The following is a 15,586-nucleotide window of genomic DNA, read 5'->3' as shown; positions in this document are numbered from 1 at the left end:
CATTTTGCAGCATAATCCATCAACTTCCTACTGAACTTGTTATTTATGAGCTGGGATAGTTCTGGGTGGTGTGCTCAGGAAAGCTCTTGTTTAGCCTATAGGTGAGCCTTATCCCATAAAGTTGCAGGTTGTCAAATATCAAATTTGAGGGCGGGAACTGATTTATCCCTGTTTCAGGAAATGATGCCCTCTGGAAACAATAAAGCATTCACAGCATTCATAGCAACTCTTGTAGTGTTGCGATGTTGTTTACGGATCAGCAAGCAACACTCTGCTCGGTTCTGAACTCTGGAATAAGTTCTATTCCAGCCCAAAAACAACTAGATCAAAATTAACTTTATGTGTCAATATGCTTAATGTGATGGGAAACTTGAGAATTTCATGTCCTCTTATGGAGGACATTATTTAGCAGATATTATAATGAAAAAAATTCACCTATTATGCAGTAGATGAAAAAATAATTTTCTTAATTAAATAAATATTGAAATCATTCCGTTCCACTGAATACCCTTTGTAATATTGAGTTTTGTAATATTGCTTTTGAAGATCTTATTTTTAATTTTGATTTGATGCAACATGTTGTGTTTATGAGCAAATAATTTGTTCGATTTATTGGAATAATTAATTACATTGCAATATCATGTTCCTCTTATAAATTATCTATCTGTATTCCATTCATTCTACATAATTCTCATTCAGTTACATTCTATTTTCTGAAGATGTAAAAATTTCTCAAGATCATACGAAACACGGAAATTTTCCATGTCAAAGATGTAGGAAGATGTATCGATACAGGGCTGGCTTGTATAATCATGCTAAAAATGAGTGCGGCAAAGCACCCTCATTGCAGTGTCCTTATTGTCCTCACAGATCGAAGCAGAGAAGCAATTTGAAGTCTCATATTGCTATAAAACACTGCAATATCACGCTCAAGTATGATTGAATGAACAGCATTAGTTGAGATTATACTGTTCTGTTTACTGACAAATTAATCCATTAAACCACGCATACTCTGTATATAGACAATTATTTATTGAACCCTACTTTCATCATTTGGTTGTAATGGTAATAGGCAATTATTATTATTATTAATGGTAGTAGGTAAATTCTCATATACAGAACAATCAGTCTCAACAATAAAATTGATTATTTATTTTATTTAGCGTATGGCAAAAAAATAATAAAATTGATAATTCTTGCTTATTTCAATAGATCTTTATTACTAAATTTCTATCAAAATAATTTTTGGGGTAATTATATTTACGAATGTAAAAAATAGTATACCGTACTCATAGTTTGATACATTTATTATGTGATATTTCTATATTATCATTCGACTATTGATTACGGCTGTTGTGTATTGGTGTACTTATAGGCTTTGTTATTATTGTGGTCTAGGCCTATATTATTATAATATGTTGCAGCTAAAGATGTTCCACATCTCAGAAATGTCGGTGAGCAGCTGATACACCAAAACTGTCTTGCAAATGAATCAAAATTGAATCCTTTCTCTGAAGAAGATGACAACAAAGCATTTAAAGATGGTAGGAGATCATCACTGCCGTCAATTGAACAGCGGATCACGGGTGCTGTGCACATCCCAGTAGTGTACCAAGGTTCACAGCAGATGTGCAGAAACCCAAAATGCGGTTTGAAAAGCACCATTTTTTGCAAATCATGTGGAATTTTCCTCTGTTTGAAGAAAAACAACAACTGTTTTTTAAAATTTCACCGGAAGTGAATTATTCAATTTTCATGAAGATAAATCACAACTTGGGTTTTGTAGTTGTTGTTGATACTAACAAATAAAGAATCATGTGCAAAAGATCATGGTTTCACATTCAATTTTTTCTAAAATTTAATTTCTGTCCACCACATTAAGACCAAATTAATGTATTTTTCAAGCTCTTATGAAAATCTATTAATACCATTGAGATAATTTTTCAAAACAATATTTTCTCACATTTATTTGAGTTGCTGAGAAGTGACGAAGTCGGCCAAAAATAGTAAAATTCGGAAAAAAGAATGTTCAGGTCGCGGCTGACAGGATGAAGAAACTAAAAATAGCAAATTTGGTTTTTAAAATACATTTAGATGACAAGACTCACTAATCAGCTTTATGTATGTCTTGAAAATAGCACAATAATTGACTGAGCAAAGTGAGGTCTAAGATTCAAGTCGACGGTTTTGCATTTCAGCTGTCGTGTGGACTATTCATTGCATGCAATGACGCATGCAATTAATAACTGAAAGTAAACATAGTATTTTCTCTCGACGTTTCTCTGCTTTCAACTCGTGCTGACCTGTTGCCTCTATATCTTGAATATTATAGCTTTTGATGTATTTTGATTTTTGATACACAAACCCAAACAGTCACTAGCCGTTTTCACACCGATATCTCGCCGACATGACATACAGATAGGATTTACTCTGATGGAGAGTATGGACAGAGGAGGCTGTGGTAATAACTGCGAGAGGTCCACTGTTCACAGAACTACTAGTAGGACTCAGTAGAATATTGCGTGATTTTTGTCAGTCAGTAGAATTTGAACTTCTGTCTCTTTTTGAATATTTGAACCACAAGAAGAGTTTACACACTTCCAATTTGTATTCCTAGAGCTGGATGCTGTGGGATTATCAAATAACAGTTGTATATTGTGGAATAACTCCTCCAATCCATAATCCACTATAGAGATTTTCAATGTTTTATTAGTTTTTTTTTTACTGTCAAGTTGTCTTGTTGAAGTTTATGTATCTTCAAAACATGTTATAGCCTACCTAAAACAAAATTTCTCTTCTTCAGGATTGCTGGAAGAACCTATGTTTCACGATGGTAGATCCGACAAGCCATCAGAGAACTTCAAGTGTCAAAATTGTGGCAAAAAGTATCGATACAGGAGTGGCTTGTATGCTCATGTGAAAAATGAGTGCGGCAAGGAGCCTTCATTTCAGTGTCCACTCTGTCCTCATAGAACCAAAGTCAAGAGCAACTTGAAAGCTCACATTGCTACCAGACACCTCGATCTGTGGAAATCATAGTTGCGAAAGAAACCATAAAATTTTGTGCCATTATAGTTTAATGTTGGAAACAACATTTGTTCAAGATAAATTTATTTCAAACTTTTAGTTACTGAAAGCCATACTAAATTTGATACCGAACACTTTTCACTATGTTCCAGTGAGAAATAGAGAAACAGTGATGAAAATGTATCGATGTTTCATTTTTCTGTAGCAGCCTCTTTCTAAATCTTTTCAAAATGTTTCATGAGTCGTGTTAAATTTAATAATAAGAAAAAATATTTTTTCTCAGTCTCTTTGAATACCGTACAAAAATTACCGTACTGAGCAGTTGCAGTCATCATAAACTTCGAAAAACAAAAGCTGTTTATTTGTAACAAGAATTTAGTGAGTTATAGAGCTACAGCAGTTCTGTCTATTCGCTGTGAGCACCCTCGCTACATTTTATTGCAACTTCTAATTTGATCTCTCCAAGAGCCATATTCACTTGGCTAACGAGGAAAATTGCTCTTGAAGAGTTAAAGATAGTGAGTGCTACAAGAATATAAAGGATACCAGATAATTTTTTCATTGTATTCAAATTATTAGTAGCCCTATAAAGAAGAGTAAATATTGAAACCAATAAAAACAATATAAAAACTTCTAGAACCCTTTTATTAAAAGCTTTAAAATATTTTAACGACTTGTTTCGACCGTAGGTCATTTTCACCTATGATCGAAATGAATAGAAAATGACCTATGATCGAAACCAGTCGTTGAAATATTTTAAAGTTTTTAATAAAAGGTTACTAAAAGTTTTTATAGATTGTTTTAATTTGAATCAAGTAGCCCATATAAGCGAAGTGATTTTATTGAAACCAATATATGTCGGCCTATATGTAAAATATGTAGTCTTATGTAGAGGCCTGTAGCTATATTGAAAATGTAGCTAGCGAGCATTTTTAGGCTAGCCAGCATTTTTGCTAACAGTTGGGGACATTTCATGACTATATTGATTGTACTTTGATGTTTTGAAGTTGGTTGTAGGTTGTGTTTTCAAAACTTGTTATACCTTACCTAAAACAAAATTCTTCTCTATTCTTCAGGTTTTCTGGATGAAATGCCGATGTTTTTTGATAATGGATCTGACAAGCCATCAAAGAATTTCCAGTGTCAAAATTGTGGCAAAAAGTATCGTTACAAGTATGGCTTGAATTCTCATGTGAAACATGAGTGCGGCAAGGAGCCTTCACATCATTGTCCATACTGTCCTCATAGAACCAAAGTAAAGAGCAACTTGAAGGTTCACATTACTACTAAACACACCCAACTGTTCAAACTATAATAGCCTAGATGAATAAGAAAGCGAAAAACTTTTTCAATGTTTCAATGTTGCAGACAACAACGTTACAGGATCAATTTTTTCAACTTTTATTTCTTTGAAATTGTTTATGAGTCGTGCTTGATTTATTTCTCATTATTCTCTTTGATCAACTCAGTAAATCGAATGTAATTTGTACTCATCAGCCCCTGGCAGAATCATCCAAATATAAGACCAGCCATCTCGCTTCGGTGGTCTGCATTTCTCATTAAGCTTTCTTCCGTCCGTCAAAAATTAATCATTATTTGAATACGGTAAAACTACTATTTCATAGAGATTGACAAAGGTGTACGAAGAGAATTCAGTTCTTCTATTTTTCAATTATAAGTTGTTTTGACTTATTCGAGTGGTTTTATTCATCTGCCACATTACCTATCATTTATGATACCCATGGTACTACCATGGAGGAACTGTACTAGAGTAGTTTTATTATTTTTTGGTTTTACTAATAAGAAAGTATAATTGCCGTATTTTCTATATCTTGTAACAATCCAGTCGCCTTTAAAACTACTCTGTTGACTGTTAAACTTGCACGCTCACGACGGGTTTCATTGATGAAATTTACTCAGTTGCATTTAAAATTAAAATGTTCACGTATTTACTCATAATATAAACATATTTTGCAGAACGAATAAGTCATGATCATGAGTAATTATTTGTATACATATCTCTATTTGTTTAGGATTCCTGGAAGAACTAATGTTTTCGAATGGCAGATCCGACAAGACACCAGAGAACTTCCAGTGTCAAAATTGTGGTAAAAAGTATCGCCACAAGAGTACCTTGAATACTCACTTGAAACATGAGTGCGGCAAGGAACCCTCTTTTCAGTGTCCCCACTGTCCTCATAGAACCAAAGTGAAGAGCAACTTGAAGGCTCATATCGCTACCAGACACTTCGATCTCTTCAAGTGATAATAAATTGATGATGTCAATTGGAAACCATCATTTTTGTTCTAAGAGTTTGATGTTGCAGGCAACGTTACAAGATTTTTTTTTAACTTTCAGTTATTGCTTGAAGGCATACTACGTATTGCTACCAAACTCTTCATTATGTATACCAGTGAGAATAAAGAACATATGAAAATGTTGCAGGCAACGTTACAAGATTTTTTTTAAACTTTCAGTTATTGCTTGAAGGCATACTACGTATTGCTACCAAACTCTTTATTATGTATACCAGTGAGAATAAAGAACATATGAAAATGTTGCAGGCAACATTACAAGATTTTTTTTTAACTTTCAGTTATTGCTTGAAGGCATACTACGTATTGCTACCAAACTCTTTATTATGTATACCAGTGAGAATAAAGAACATATGAAAATGTTGCAGGCAACGTTACAAGATTTTTTTTAACTTTCAGTTATTGCTTGAAGGCATACTACGTATTGCTACCAAACTCTTCATTATGTTTACCAGTGAGAATAAAGGACATTATGAAAATGTTGCAGGCAACGTTACAAGATTTTTTTTAACTTTCAATTATTGCTTGAAGGCATACTACGTATTGCTACCAAACTATTCATTATGTATACCAGTGAGAATAAAGGACATATGAAAATGTATGGATGTTTTATTTCTGTTAAGCAGCCTGTTTTTTCACAACTTCGAAATATTTCAAAAGCTGTGTTCAGTTTAATAACAAAAAACAAAACATTTCTAACGGTTTCTTTAAATATAGGAATCAAGTCAGGAAATCAAATGTAATTTGCCGCATTAAACATTTATTTATTGAGGAGTTGAACTATGTAAGAGCAACAGGGAGACCCCAATATTGCCCTAAAAACACAAAACACTAATATAACTTAAAAATTAGGCTTAAACCTGAAGAAAATATCCATAATAAATACATGTTTTGATTATGTTAAATAACATAGGAAAGACGAAGCTGTGTCTATTTTTAACAGCAGTGAGCAATCAATGCAAAGAGTAATAAAACTGCTGCTGTCTATTGTTTGTTAGCACGTAGGAGGGATTCTAATAACACCGGTAGCGCCCATTTGGCATAGTTTTTGTTCGACAAATGAGGAAATTCAATTTTGAAAGTAACCCAGACCTTTGTAGTGTATAAATCAATAATTGCATTATGTAGTTTAATTGTATTTATGTAGTGTATAAACAATATTGATGCATTGGTGGATTCCAACTACAGGACTCCTAAACACTTGAAAGTCAGGACTGGCAAAATGGAAGTGACTGCGAATCTTTCTGTCAACTGCATGCAAGCTTTTGATTGGTTGAGATTTTCCAGGAAAGCTTGCACATGCTCAGGAGTACGGTAGGCCTACTGATTTCTTCCGAAGCAAACTAGAACAAGACTTTCCTATGTTCAAACCATATAGAAAAAATACTAACAATGGATTACTAGAGTATAATATCTGATTTCTAGTTCAAACCTAAATGTTAGTACATTATAAGGCTGTTCGGTACACTTTTTTATTATTTAAATTGGATAATCTTTTTCAATATAATTGTTAAGATCATTATAAGAGTGACAAAAAGTGGCAACTGAAATTTTCAAGTGGTCTAATAAGCGAGTTATGGGTTGTTGAAGTGCTAAACTCAGTTTTCTTTCCAGATCATAAACGGTTTCGACTATATTATTACTGTAGAACTTCTCTTAAAAATTCAAAAAATGTATCTTTCCAAACTAAAACATTCTATTCCCCATATCGTTCATCAATAAAAATGTAACATTTTTTTGCAAATTCGATAACTTGTTTATTCTGGCATTAATCGCGAAAAAACGCATATTAGAACAAAGCCAATGATATACTGATTGTTTTAAAAAAACTTCAATGGAAAATTTGAAACCGTTTTTGATCTGGAAAGAAAACGGAGCTCAGCACTTCAACAACCCATAACTCGCTTTTTAGACCACTTGAAAATGTCAGTTGCCACTTTTTCTCACTCTTATAATGATCTTAACAATTATATTGAAAAAGTTTATCCAATTTAAATAAAAATAAAAATGTGTACCGAACAGCCTCAATAGTGCATCAGTGCATTAATAAAATATTATAAAAACAGTAGGCTACTGTATTGGAACAGGTTTTTTCATTTCAATAATTCTGTGTGTGAACTCTGTGTTTTTGTATTTTTCAATAGAGAAATGTGTACTGATAATGAAGGTATTCTAAAATTTACTAAAACACGTATTCTAAAATAGTGTGGATTTGTAGTGTTTTACAGTAAAGGCATGTCGACGGATAATGGATTGGAGAGTTATGAGTGTCCCCAGTGTGCAAAGAAATATCGTCAGAGGAGAAACATGATGACTCATCTGAAGAACGAGTGCGGAAAATCTCCATCCTTTCAGTGTCCCCACTGTCCTCACAGAACTAAACAAAAGGGAAACCTCAACACTCACATTGCTTTGAAACACACCAATATGTCTTCCTATATTCAATTATAAGTTATATTAACCGAACAACTATAGATATAGTATACTATTGATTACACATATGATTGGAATTTTTGTATTCTTAAAGCTTTTTGTATTAAAACTGCTTAATATGCGTGGAAAGTCCAAAAAGTTGAAGCTCATTGATCATATTTGTATTTATTTGGATCTCTCAGTTATGACTTCTGCATTACCTCTGTAGGCTTTTAAATAAATAGAAATTGTCAAAAACAAATTGTCTTTTTTTATTATTATTTGTTATGAATAATTTACCACAATATCAACTTCTCTACTACACAAAGAGAATCTGTAGACTTTTCTATCATGCTTTATTCTATCCGCATCATTTATTCGTTTGCTCCTAGAAAAAAACGTATTTGCTTAGTTCAAAATTTTAATTTTTCTTATAAATGTGTTTATTGTATTCCTTAATTTTTGGTGATTGCTGATTGGGAAACAAATTAATTGATTCGCCATATAATAGGCTTCTGCTTTGTGAATAAGTAAACACATTCCTGTGAAGAATAGACCTACTTATTCTCCAAATACATATTATTCTCAATCTATAGGAACTCAAGAAGATATCCTATCAATCCAATTATATTTATTTTTTCATCTCATTCATCATATATATACAACATAATATGGGTCACTTATTGTATTTGTGTCTAGTATCCAGATCCTCATCCTTAAATTCCCATCTTTCCTCATTAATTGATTTTTTAATATTACTTTTCCACAGTTTGCTCGCATGCCTATTTGTTCTATTCTGCTATTAATAAATTTCAGTTTCGAATTCGTACGTGACAATAATATTAAAATCACAATTTGTTTCAAAATCGCACTTCACAATCAATTTTAGATCCAAATTCTTACTTTACAATAAGTACTTTTTCAATTTGAAAACATCTCCAAAACAATTATTAAATTCCATAACAGAAGTTCAATAAAAACATAATAGTATTCCCATAGGATTAACATAGCCTAGTTTTATCACAAAAATGTTTCAGTGTGTTGAGAAGAAAATAGATTTTCCACATTCGATTCCAGTTTTACTCATGCATCCTTCACTTACTCACTTATCAATTACTCTTTCCTCCCAATCCTTTTCAATTTCATTTATCATTTTTGAAATTGTCAATATAATCCTTGAACTTCACAATAGAAATTCATTGAATGAATAGTATTTTTATAGAATCAGTATAATCCATCGAAGCACTGAAATACTTTGATGAGTATAACGGAAAAAATAATCTCACAACAGATACTGTTGTTGGTATGGTGAGATGTAATGATATTCATTCAACACAACATATTATTCAACATTCCAGTTTATCATTAATCTCACAACGTTTTCCAGATCCGTTCCAGGGGCTACCAGGGCACAATCCGACGTTTCTCAGAAACGTTGCCGTGGTTTCCCAGCAGCCACCATCAACCGACCAAATCGACGGAAACCAGTTGGGCGAGTACCCCTGCCACAAGTGCGGCAAAGTCTACCTGCACAAGGCCAGTCGCCGCGTCCACACGCTCTACGAGTGCGGAAAAGATCCAAATTTCAAGTGTCCGTTTTGTGCGCACAGGTGTAAACAGGTGGGAAATATGCGCAGGCATGTGGCACTCAAACACACCGACATTGTCAAGAGTGAGAAGCTAGACATCAGCAAGATGATGTTCTCCAATTCCTAGAATGCTGGAGATGGATGAAATATCAAATATAAATATGAATGAAAACGACTTGACATCAAAACCACTGATTTATTTCTCAACTAAATTGAGGTACCAGTTTCTGTTGCTACACCATTATCAATCTATAGTGAACGCTAGGATATAGTTACAAGTTGTTATCATTCAATATCTACCACACATCACAGTAAGTTGTACATACGATTTCATATTTATAGCTGCTATGACGTAGAGCAGACAATTTTCAACTTTGCTGACATGATATTTGATAATATAACACTTAAGGAAAATCATGATGCTCCATAGATTATAGAAAGTTGGTCTTCGCTAACTCATAGAGAGCTAGTGATGATGTGATATCATAAACTATATTATAATATAATATAATATAAGCACTGAAATATTTGGATGAGTAGAACGAAAAAAATAATCTCACAACAGATACTGTTGTTGTTGAACATTATATTATGTTCATTTTTATGTAATATGAGTCGGAATATTTCATTCTCAAGTTTCCACTTCTATAAAACTATTACCGTACATTATTTGTTACTAAACAATTCAAATTACACAGTATTTCACAGAAACGCAGTATTTTTAAACGTTTTTGTTCTGTTTAAGCATTTTTTATGTTTTTCTCGACTATTATACAACCTTTCTGAAGCAATTAAACACATTTTTGGAATGCTTGTCGTTTGATTTTATTCCTTACTATATTTTTATTGATTAGTTTATTCTTATTGACCATTAGTTTATTGTTGTTGATATTTATTTCACTGATATACGCAGAAATACAGGCTATCTACTTGTGTCTTGGAGAAATAAATAATATATCGTCTCTGTATAGAATTGAATTGTGTTAATTTTTCACCTAGTACTTCAAAGTTTTACATATTTTAATTTCCATGACTAATTGTCTTTTTTAAAGTTGTTACCGTATTACTACTTTTGTTGATAACACTGCTGTGTGTTTCATCACCATCTATTTAATGGTTTCAGTTGACTTTGAAGTGACTCAACTTCCCCCTACAAATAAGTTTTATTCTCCAAGATTTTTGATGATATAAGTGTTTTATCAGTAAGTTATCGATTTCTATGATTCCAGTTGTTTCCAAAGTCATTCAACTTCTACAAATAATTTTTATTTATTTTTTTCGATAACACTGCTTCTGTATTTTGTATCATCACTATTGATTTCCATGATTTCAGTTGACTTCCAAGTGATTAATGACGAAGTTAGATACCCATGCAGCCAGTGCGGTAGAACGTATCGGTTCAAAAGAGACATGAGACACCATTTGAAGAACGAGTGCGGAGTAGAGCCGAGATTTGCGTGTCCATACTGTTCCTATAGATGCAAGCGCAGGAGATCTCTCAAAGTTCATATTGCTAACAGACATTATAACAGTCTCGCGCTTGATATTATAACTGAATAGATGCAATTAAATGATCCGCTTTGTACAGTGAATTTCACTTTAATGTGGCAGCATTCCTTTTAAATAACACCAGCGCTTTCCATTCAACCAGTACTAGCTATAATAGCAAAGACAAATAAATAATACCGTATCTCTTCTCTATGGTAACAGTATTATTTGAATCGGAAGCACTACGGGTGAAAGCCAGCAGTTTGAAGTGAATCTTACTGAAAGGTCCGAATTCACCAAAAACGAAAACTAGGTTTGAGCGGCAGTTGATTTTGAACTCAACCAAAGTTTTCGTTTTGGTGAATTCGGTTCTAAGTCGTTTATTTCATCAGAGCACATCCATTTTTGTAAAGCTGCGTTCACACCAAAGTTATTAACAAAATGTTATTAACTTAATCCTTGTAGATTCTATTAGATTGAACGGAACTTGACAAACACATAAATGTTCATCATGTGTATGATAAGTTATGATTAATCTTATGATTAGACCAAAGTTATTAACAAAATGTTAATAATTTAATCCTTATAGATTCTATTAGATTGAACGGAACTTGACAAACCCATACGTTTATCATGTGTATGATAAGTTATGTTCAATTTTATGTTTAGACCAAAGCTATTAACAAAATGTTAATAACTTGATCCTTAAAGATTCTATTAGATTGAACATAACTTATCATACGTACACATGATGAACATATGTGTTTGTCAAGTTCCGTCCAATCTAATAGAATCTATAAGGATTAAATTATTAAAACTTTGTTAATAACTTTGGTGTAAACCCAGCTTAAGAGTATAACCATGTGGTATTCCGACAGTTAAATAATAACGAATTGTACTTCATAAGGAAGAAATAAAATAAATGTTTTTACATAATCGTTTTTGTTACATAAATAGATGAATAAAGTAAACTATCTATTGTTCTATGAAAAATACTTTGACCAATTGATTTATAACCTTGGAATCTTGTTTTCATTTGAGATTTGATATTGAATTATAAAGCTCAATCAATTTATTATTTTTACTGTGAGTAAATTATTGCAAGGGTTCTAAATTACTACAATAACTCAAATAACTGTAGCTTAATTATTTACAGGGAAAGCGATAAACTATTCTCTTTCCTGATTCCTATACTATTTAATGGCTCCTTTTTGTGAAGAAAATATTGAAATTAAAATGATTTAGAGAAAGTATCAATGATTTTTCTCCGGTAATGGTTACATTTATTGTTTGTTTTTACAGTATCAGAATGAATCATTCTTTTATTATCATGAATGTTTTTCAGTTTCTGGTAGTCTTCTATCCCTGAGGGAATTGGTTTTAAAGTACCTAATTAATTAATAAAAGCCACCCTCAAGCCCATGGAAGCACCTCTCCCCCTAAATTAAGAAAAAAGTCAGCTTCTTACTCCCCCCATACAAAAAAAAATTTTTTTTGAAAACACCGCTGACCTTTTTTGCGAATCCTTTTTTGAGCCTACCCCCAAGAATTTCAAGAACGCAGTCTGCTTCAGAGCTCCTTGTACCACTACCTCCGTAAACAAAGCCGTAGTGGATTTGGTGACGTCAGCACAGGTAGGGCTCCTACACCAATAAAAATCAGTTGGTTTCAGCTGATCTATATCAGCTATTGTTTTTAATGGTGTAGGAGCCCTTACCTGTGCTGACGTCACCAGAAGTGCTATTTTTCTCCGCAGTTTTCTGGCTTGGTCACGAGGTCGTCTCTCCAAGCCAGTGGGAATGACTTGTCCTTAATAATTAATGTAGAACCTTGTTACAGTTTTAGCCCGACAAGTGGCGGGCTCAATTCATTTTAGCATTGATTCTTTGCTTTTGGAACAAAGGCAGTGTTCCTCTCTTATTTGATAAACTAATTTGTAGCTGGGTCAGTGTATCACTCTCTAAATGCTTTCGAATTTCACCAGCGAGCTTCTTCCAATAATCAACTAAGCTACCAGACACCGATATAACAAAATGTACTGTATGTTATTGTACCACTAATTTGAATTTCCTGTCTCATTGAAATATAAATTATGTTGAATAGCTTTAAAAGTCCATTACTTTACTGGTTTGTTTTATTTGAATGCCTTCTCCCCCAAGAAATTAATTTCTATTTGAGGTTGGAATTAAATTCAACTGATAGATTAGGTTTTGTAATTTTGAACAAAAGTTTTGGGAAATATTTTATATTAATAATGATTTATCATCACTACATGGGTTTCAAAAACCCAAGCCAAGTCTTACCAACAGATAAATTTGATTAGGTGTTGAATATTTAAATTATATTAATAAGAGATTATTTCAAGGTAGGCTCATTTCCAATCTCCAATATTGGAATATAATGCTCATATTTGGGCTATAAGCCTGGTGCACTCTCACGTTAATTGTGTTATTTGTCACTGTACTAATGAATTAATAATAATTTGACCCTTTATATTTCATTTCAGGTTCGATCCACAGCAGTTTGCAACATTCACTGAATGACCTCTCACATGAATATTCTCCAAATTCAGTCTCCAACAATCTGCTATCAAGTGTGCTTCACAAAAATCACGTTTGTCCCAACTGTAACAAATTCTATAAGCACAAAACCAGTTTGCACACTCACCTGAAACATGAATGTGGAAAGGAAGCGAATTTAGTCTGCGAATATTGTAGCTACAAAACAAAGCACGTTGGAAATCTGAAGCGGCATATTTTACTCAAACACAGTCAAATGAGTTTCGTATAGACCAGTGCTTGAAAAAACACCATCAAATCTTTTAGTAGACCAAGAAATTTATTTCTAGTTCCAATTGAATTTTTAGTTCCTTTTATCATTACTGAGCTCATATAAACATCACTACTCTATCTTATTGTTTTTGTAATTTGAAGCAGTTCAATAAAAACATGTTCACTTTTCTGACCATGATTTATGTTTGTGTTAAATCACCTTACATTGTTCCATTACAATTTTGAGGAAAATAGAAAAAAGGGGTTTCTAAACTTTTGAAGAAACATTATGATTCAAAATATGGGGTTCATTAAAAATATCTTCTAAATTTTAGCACAGACTAGGCAAATGCATCTTTATTCATAATTTACAAATATTTAAGTGAAGTAGCATATACTTATATTTATTTTTTGTATTTTGTTTTTGGCAAAATAAATTTTCATTTCATTTATTTAATAACTCCAATAAGGGATGATTAATGTACTTATTACTAATGTATTTAGTAATCTTATTAATAATGTATTTTATTACTGTGTAACATTTTTAATGAATAATAAGTGACAAATGAAAATGACTAGTGATACCGTAATCCTTTACCAAGTGACTACTTACGAAATATGTGAATTTCTGGAAAACGGCGGTGTCCAAGAGGGGGACTTGGGGTTTGGATGCACTTGAAGAAATCGGGACTCAAATCATTTTGAGGGGTCCAAAAAAGGCCAGACATGTTTTAAATGACTACTGACGATTTTTTTATCGTTAGAGAGGGAGAAGCCAGGAGCCGAATTTTTCCTGGCATTTTTTTCGTAAGAGGCGGGAGAAGCAGAATTTTTCCGAAAGTCAATTTTTTTCAGATAGAATTTTTATGGGCGGGGCGAGGTGTGTTAATGTGCTTGAAGATGGGTAGGCACCCCTGTGTAGAAGTGTTGTATAGTTATCTTCTAATTTATAAGAATATTTATTCGATTTGAATAGGTATTAGAAGTTTACACTGCCATTTTATCTTTTCAGTATTTCTTGTTCGTTTTTCTGGGAATGAAATCCTATCCTCAAATTGATCTTAGAGTACCAAGACCATTTATAATCTATTTAAGATTGATAGTTTTCTCAACGCTCATTCGTATTTAATTATTAAACGACTCTTCTAGTTTGATAACTTTCTGTTGTGATGTGATTCAATTATAATCCGTGGAAATTGAGAATAGAGTTTTCAAGAGAAAATTTGGAGGAAACCCGTTGTTTACTTATTCAGTAAAAACGTTCTTATGCAAATCCGCCTCTCACATCGTTCTGCATTGAGTGATTTTTCAAATTTATTTTCTCTAAATGGAGACAGCTTCCATAAAAATAATAAATAACAATTTTCATTTTTCACCAAAAAGGAATGAAGAACTTGAAACTCAGACTGCACTTAGACTTCTGAATTTCTCTCTTCCAATTTAAAAACCAAATTGGGCAATGAAAAAGGTTATTCTATTATAAATGATGCCCACATGAACTTTTAGCTTGAGCTTTGGTAATGGAAAGTGCGTGGGTGATTTGATGAGATGAATCCGGCGTGTTTCAAACCCATGACCTTGTAGGGCTAGCAGACTGAAGGGTGCAATGCCTTAGTCATCTCAGCTAACCGGGTCGGTTTTATTATGGTATATGTCCCAAATTTCTATAATTCACAAATTTCTATTGTGCAATACTTTACCAATCATTCGAGTCATCTCTCCTATGGTTTTCTACAATGAAATTCGTGATATTTCTAGGCAACATTTCAGTGTTTTGTTATGGTTAGATATCACTACATCCCACCAACAACAGTAGTAGCCTATATGAAGTTTTCTACTAATTGGATTTTGCTATGTAAGTTATTATCGATCATCAATTCCTTTTCTCTTTCTCTATTTAAACAATTTTTGTCTGTCAAGTTTTTTTGCATGTGGCGGGAAATGAGACATGACAATTTGTTAAAAAAAGGTATATTTTTTACC

General features: G+C 32.8%; 1 protein-coding gene across 1 annotated transcript; it reads left to right on the top strand.

The window, feature by feature from the left end:
- Positions 1-8,972: 8,972 nt before the first annotated feature.
- On the top strand, positions 8,973-10,149 carry LOC111045267 (longitudinals lacking protein-like). The gene is made up of 2 exons (XM_039428677.1): positions 8,973-9,545; positions 9,611-10,149. Exon 1 carries the CDS (start codon positions 9,061-9,063, stop codon positions 9,469-9,471), a length of 411 nt encoding a protein of 136 aa, XP_039284611.1. The 5' UTR covers positions 8,973-9,060; the 3' UTR covers positions 9,472-9,545; positions 9,611-10,149.
- Positions 10,150-15,586: the final 5,437 nt, after the last annotated feature.

Source organism: Nilaparvata lugens, chromosome 5, assembly GCF_014356525.2.
Source record: "Nilaparvata lugens isolate BPH chromosome 5, ASM1435652v1, whole genome shotgun sequence".
NCBI lineage: Eukaryota > Metazoa > Arthropoda > Insecta > Hemiptera > Delphacidae > Nilaparvata > Nilaparvata lugens.
The sequence above is the reverse complement of the archived record's forward strand: the minus strand, read 5'-3'. Positions and strand labels throughout refer to the sequence as shown.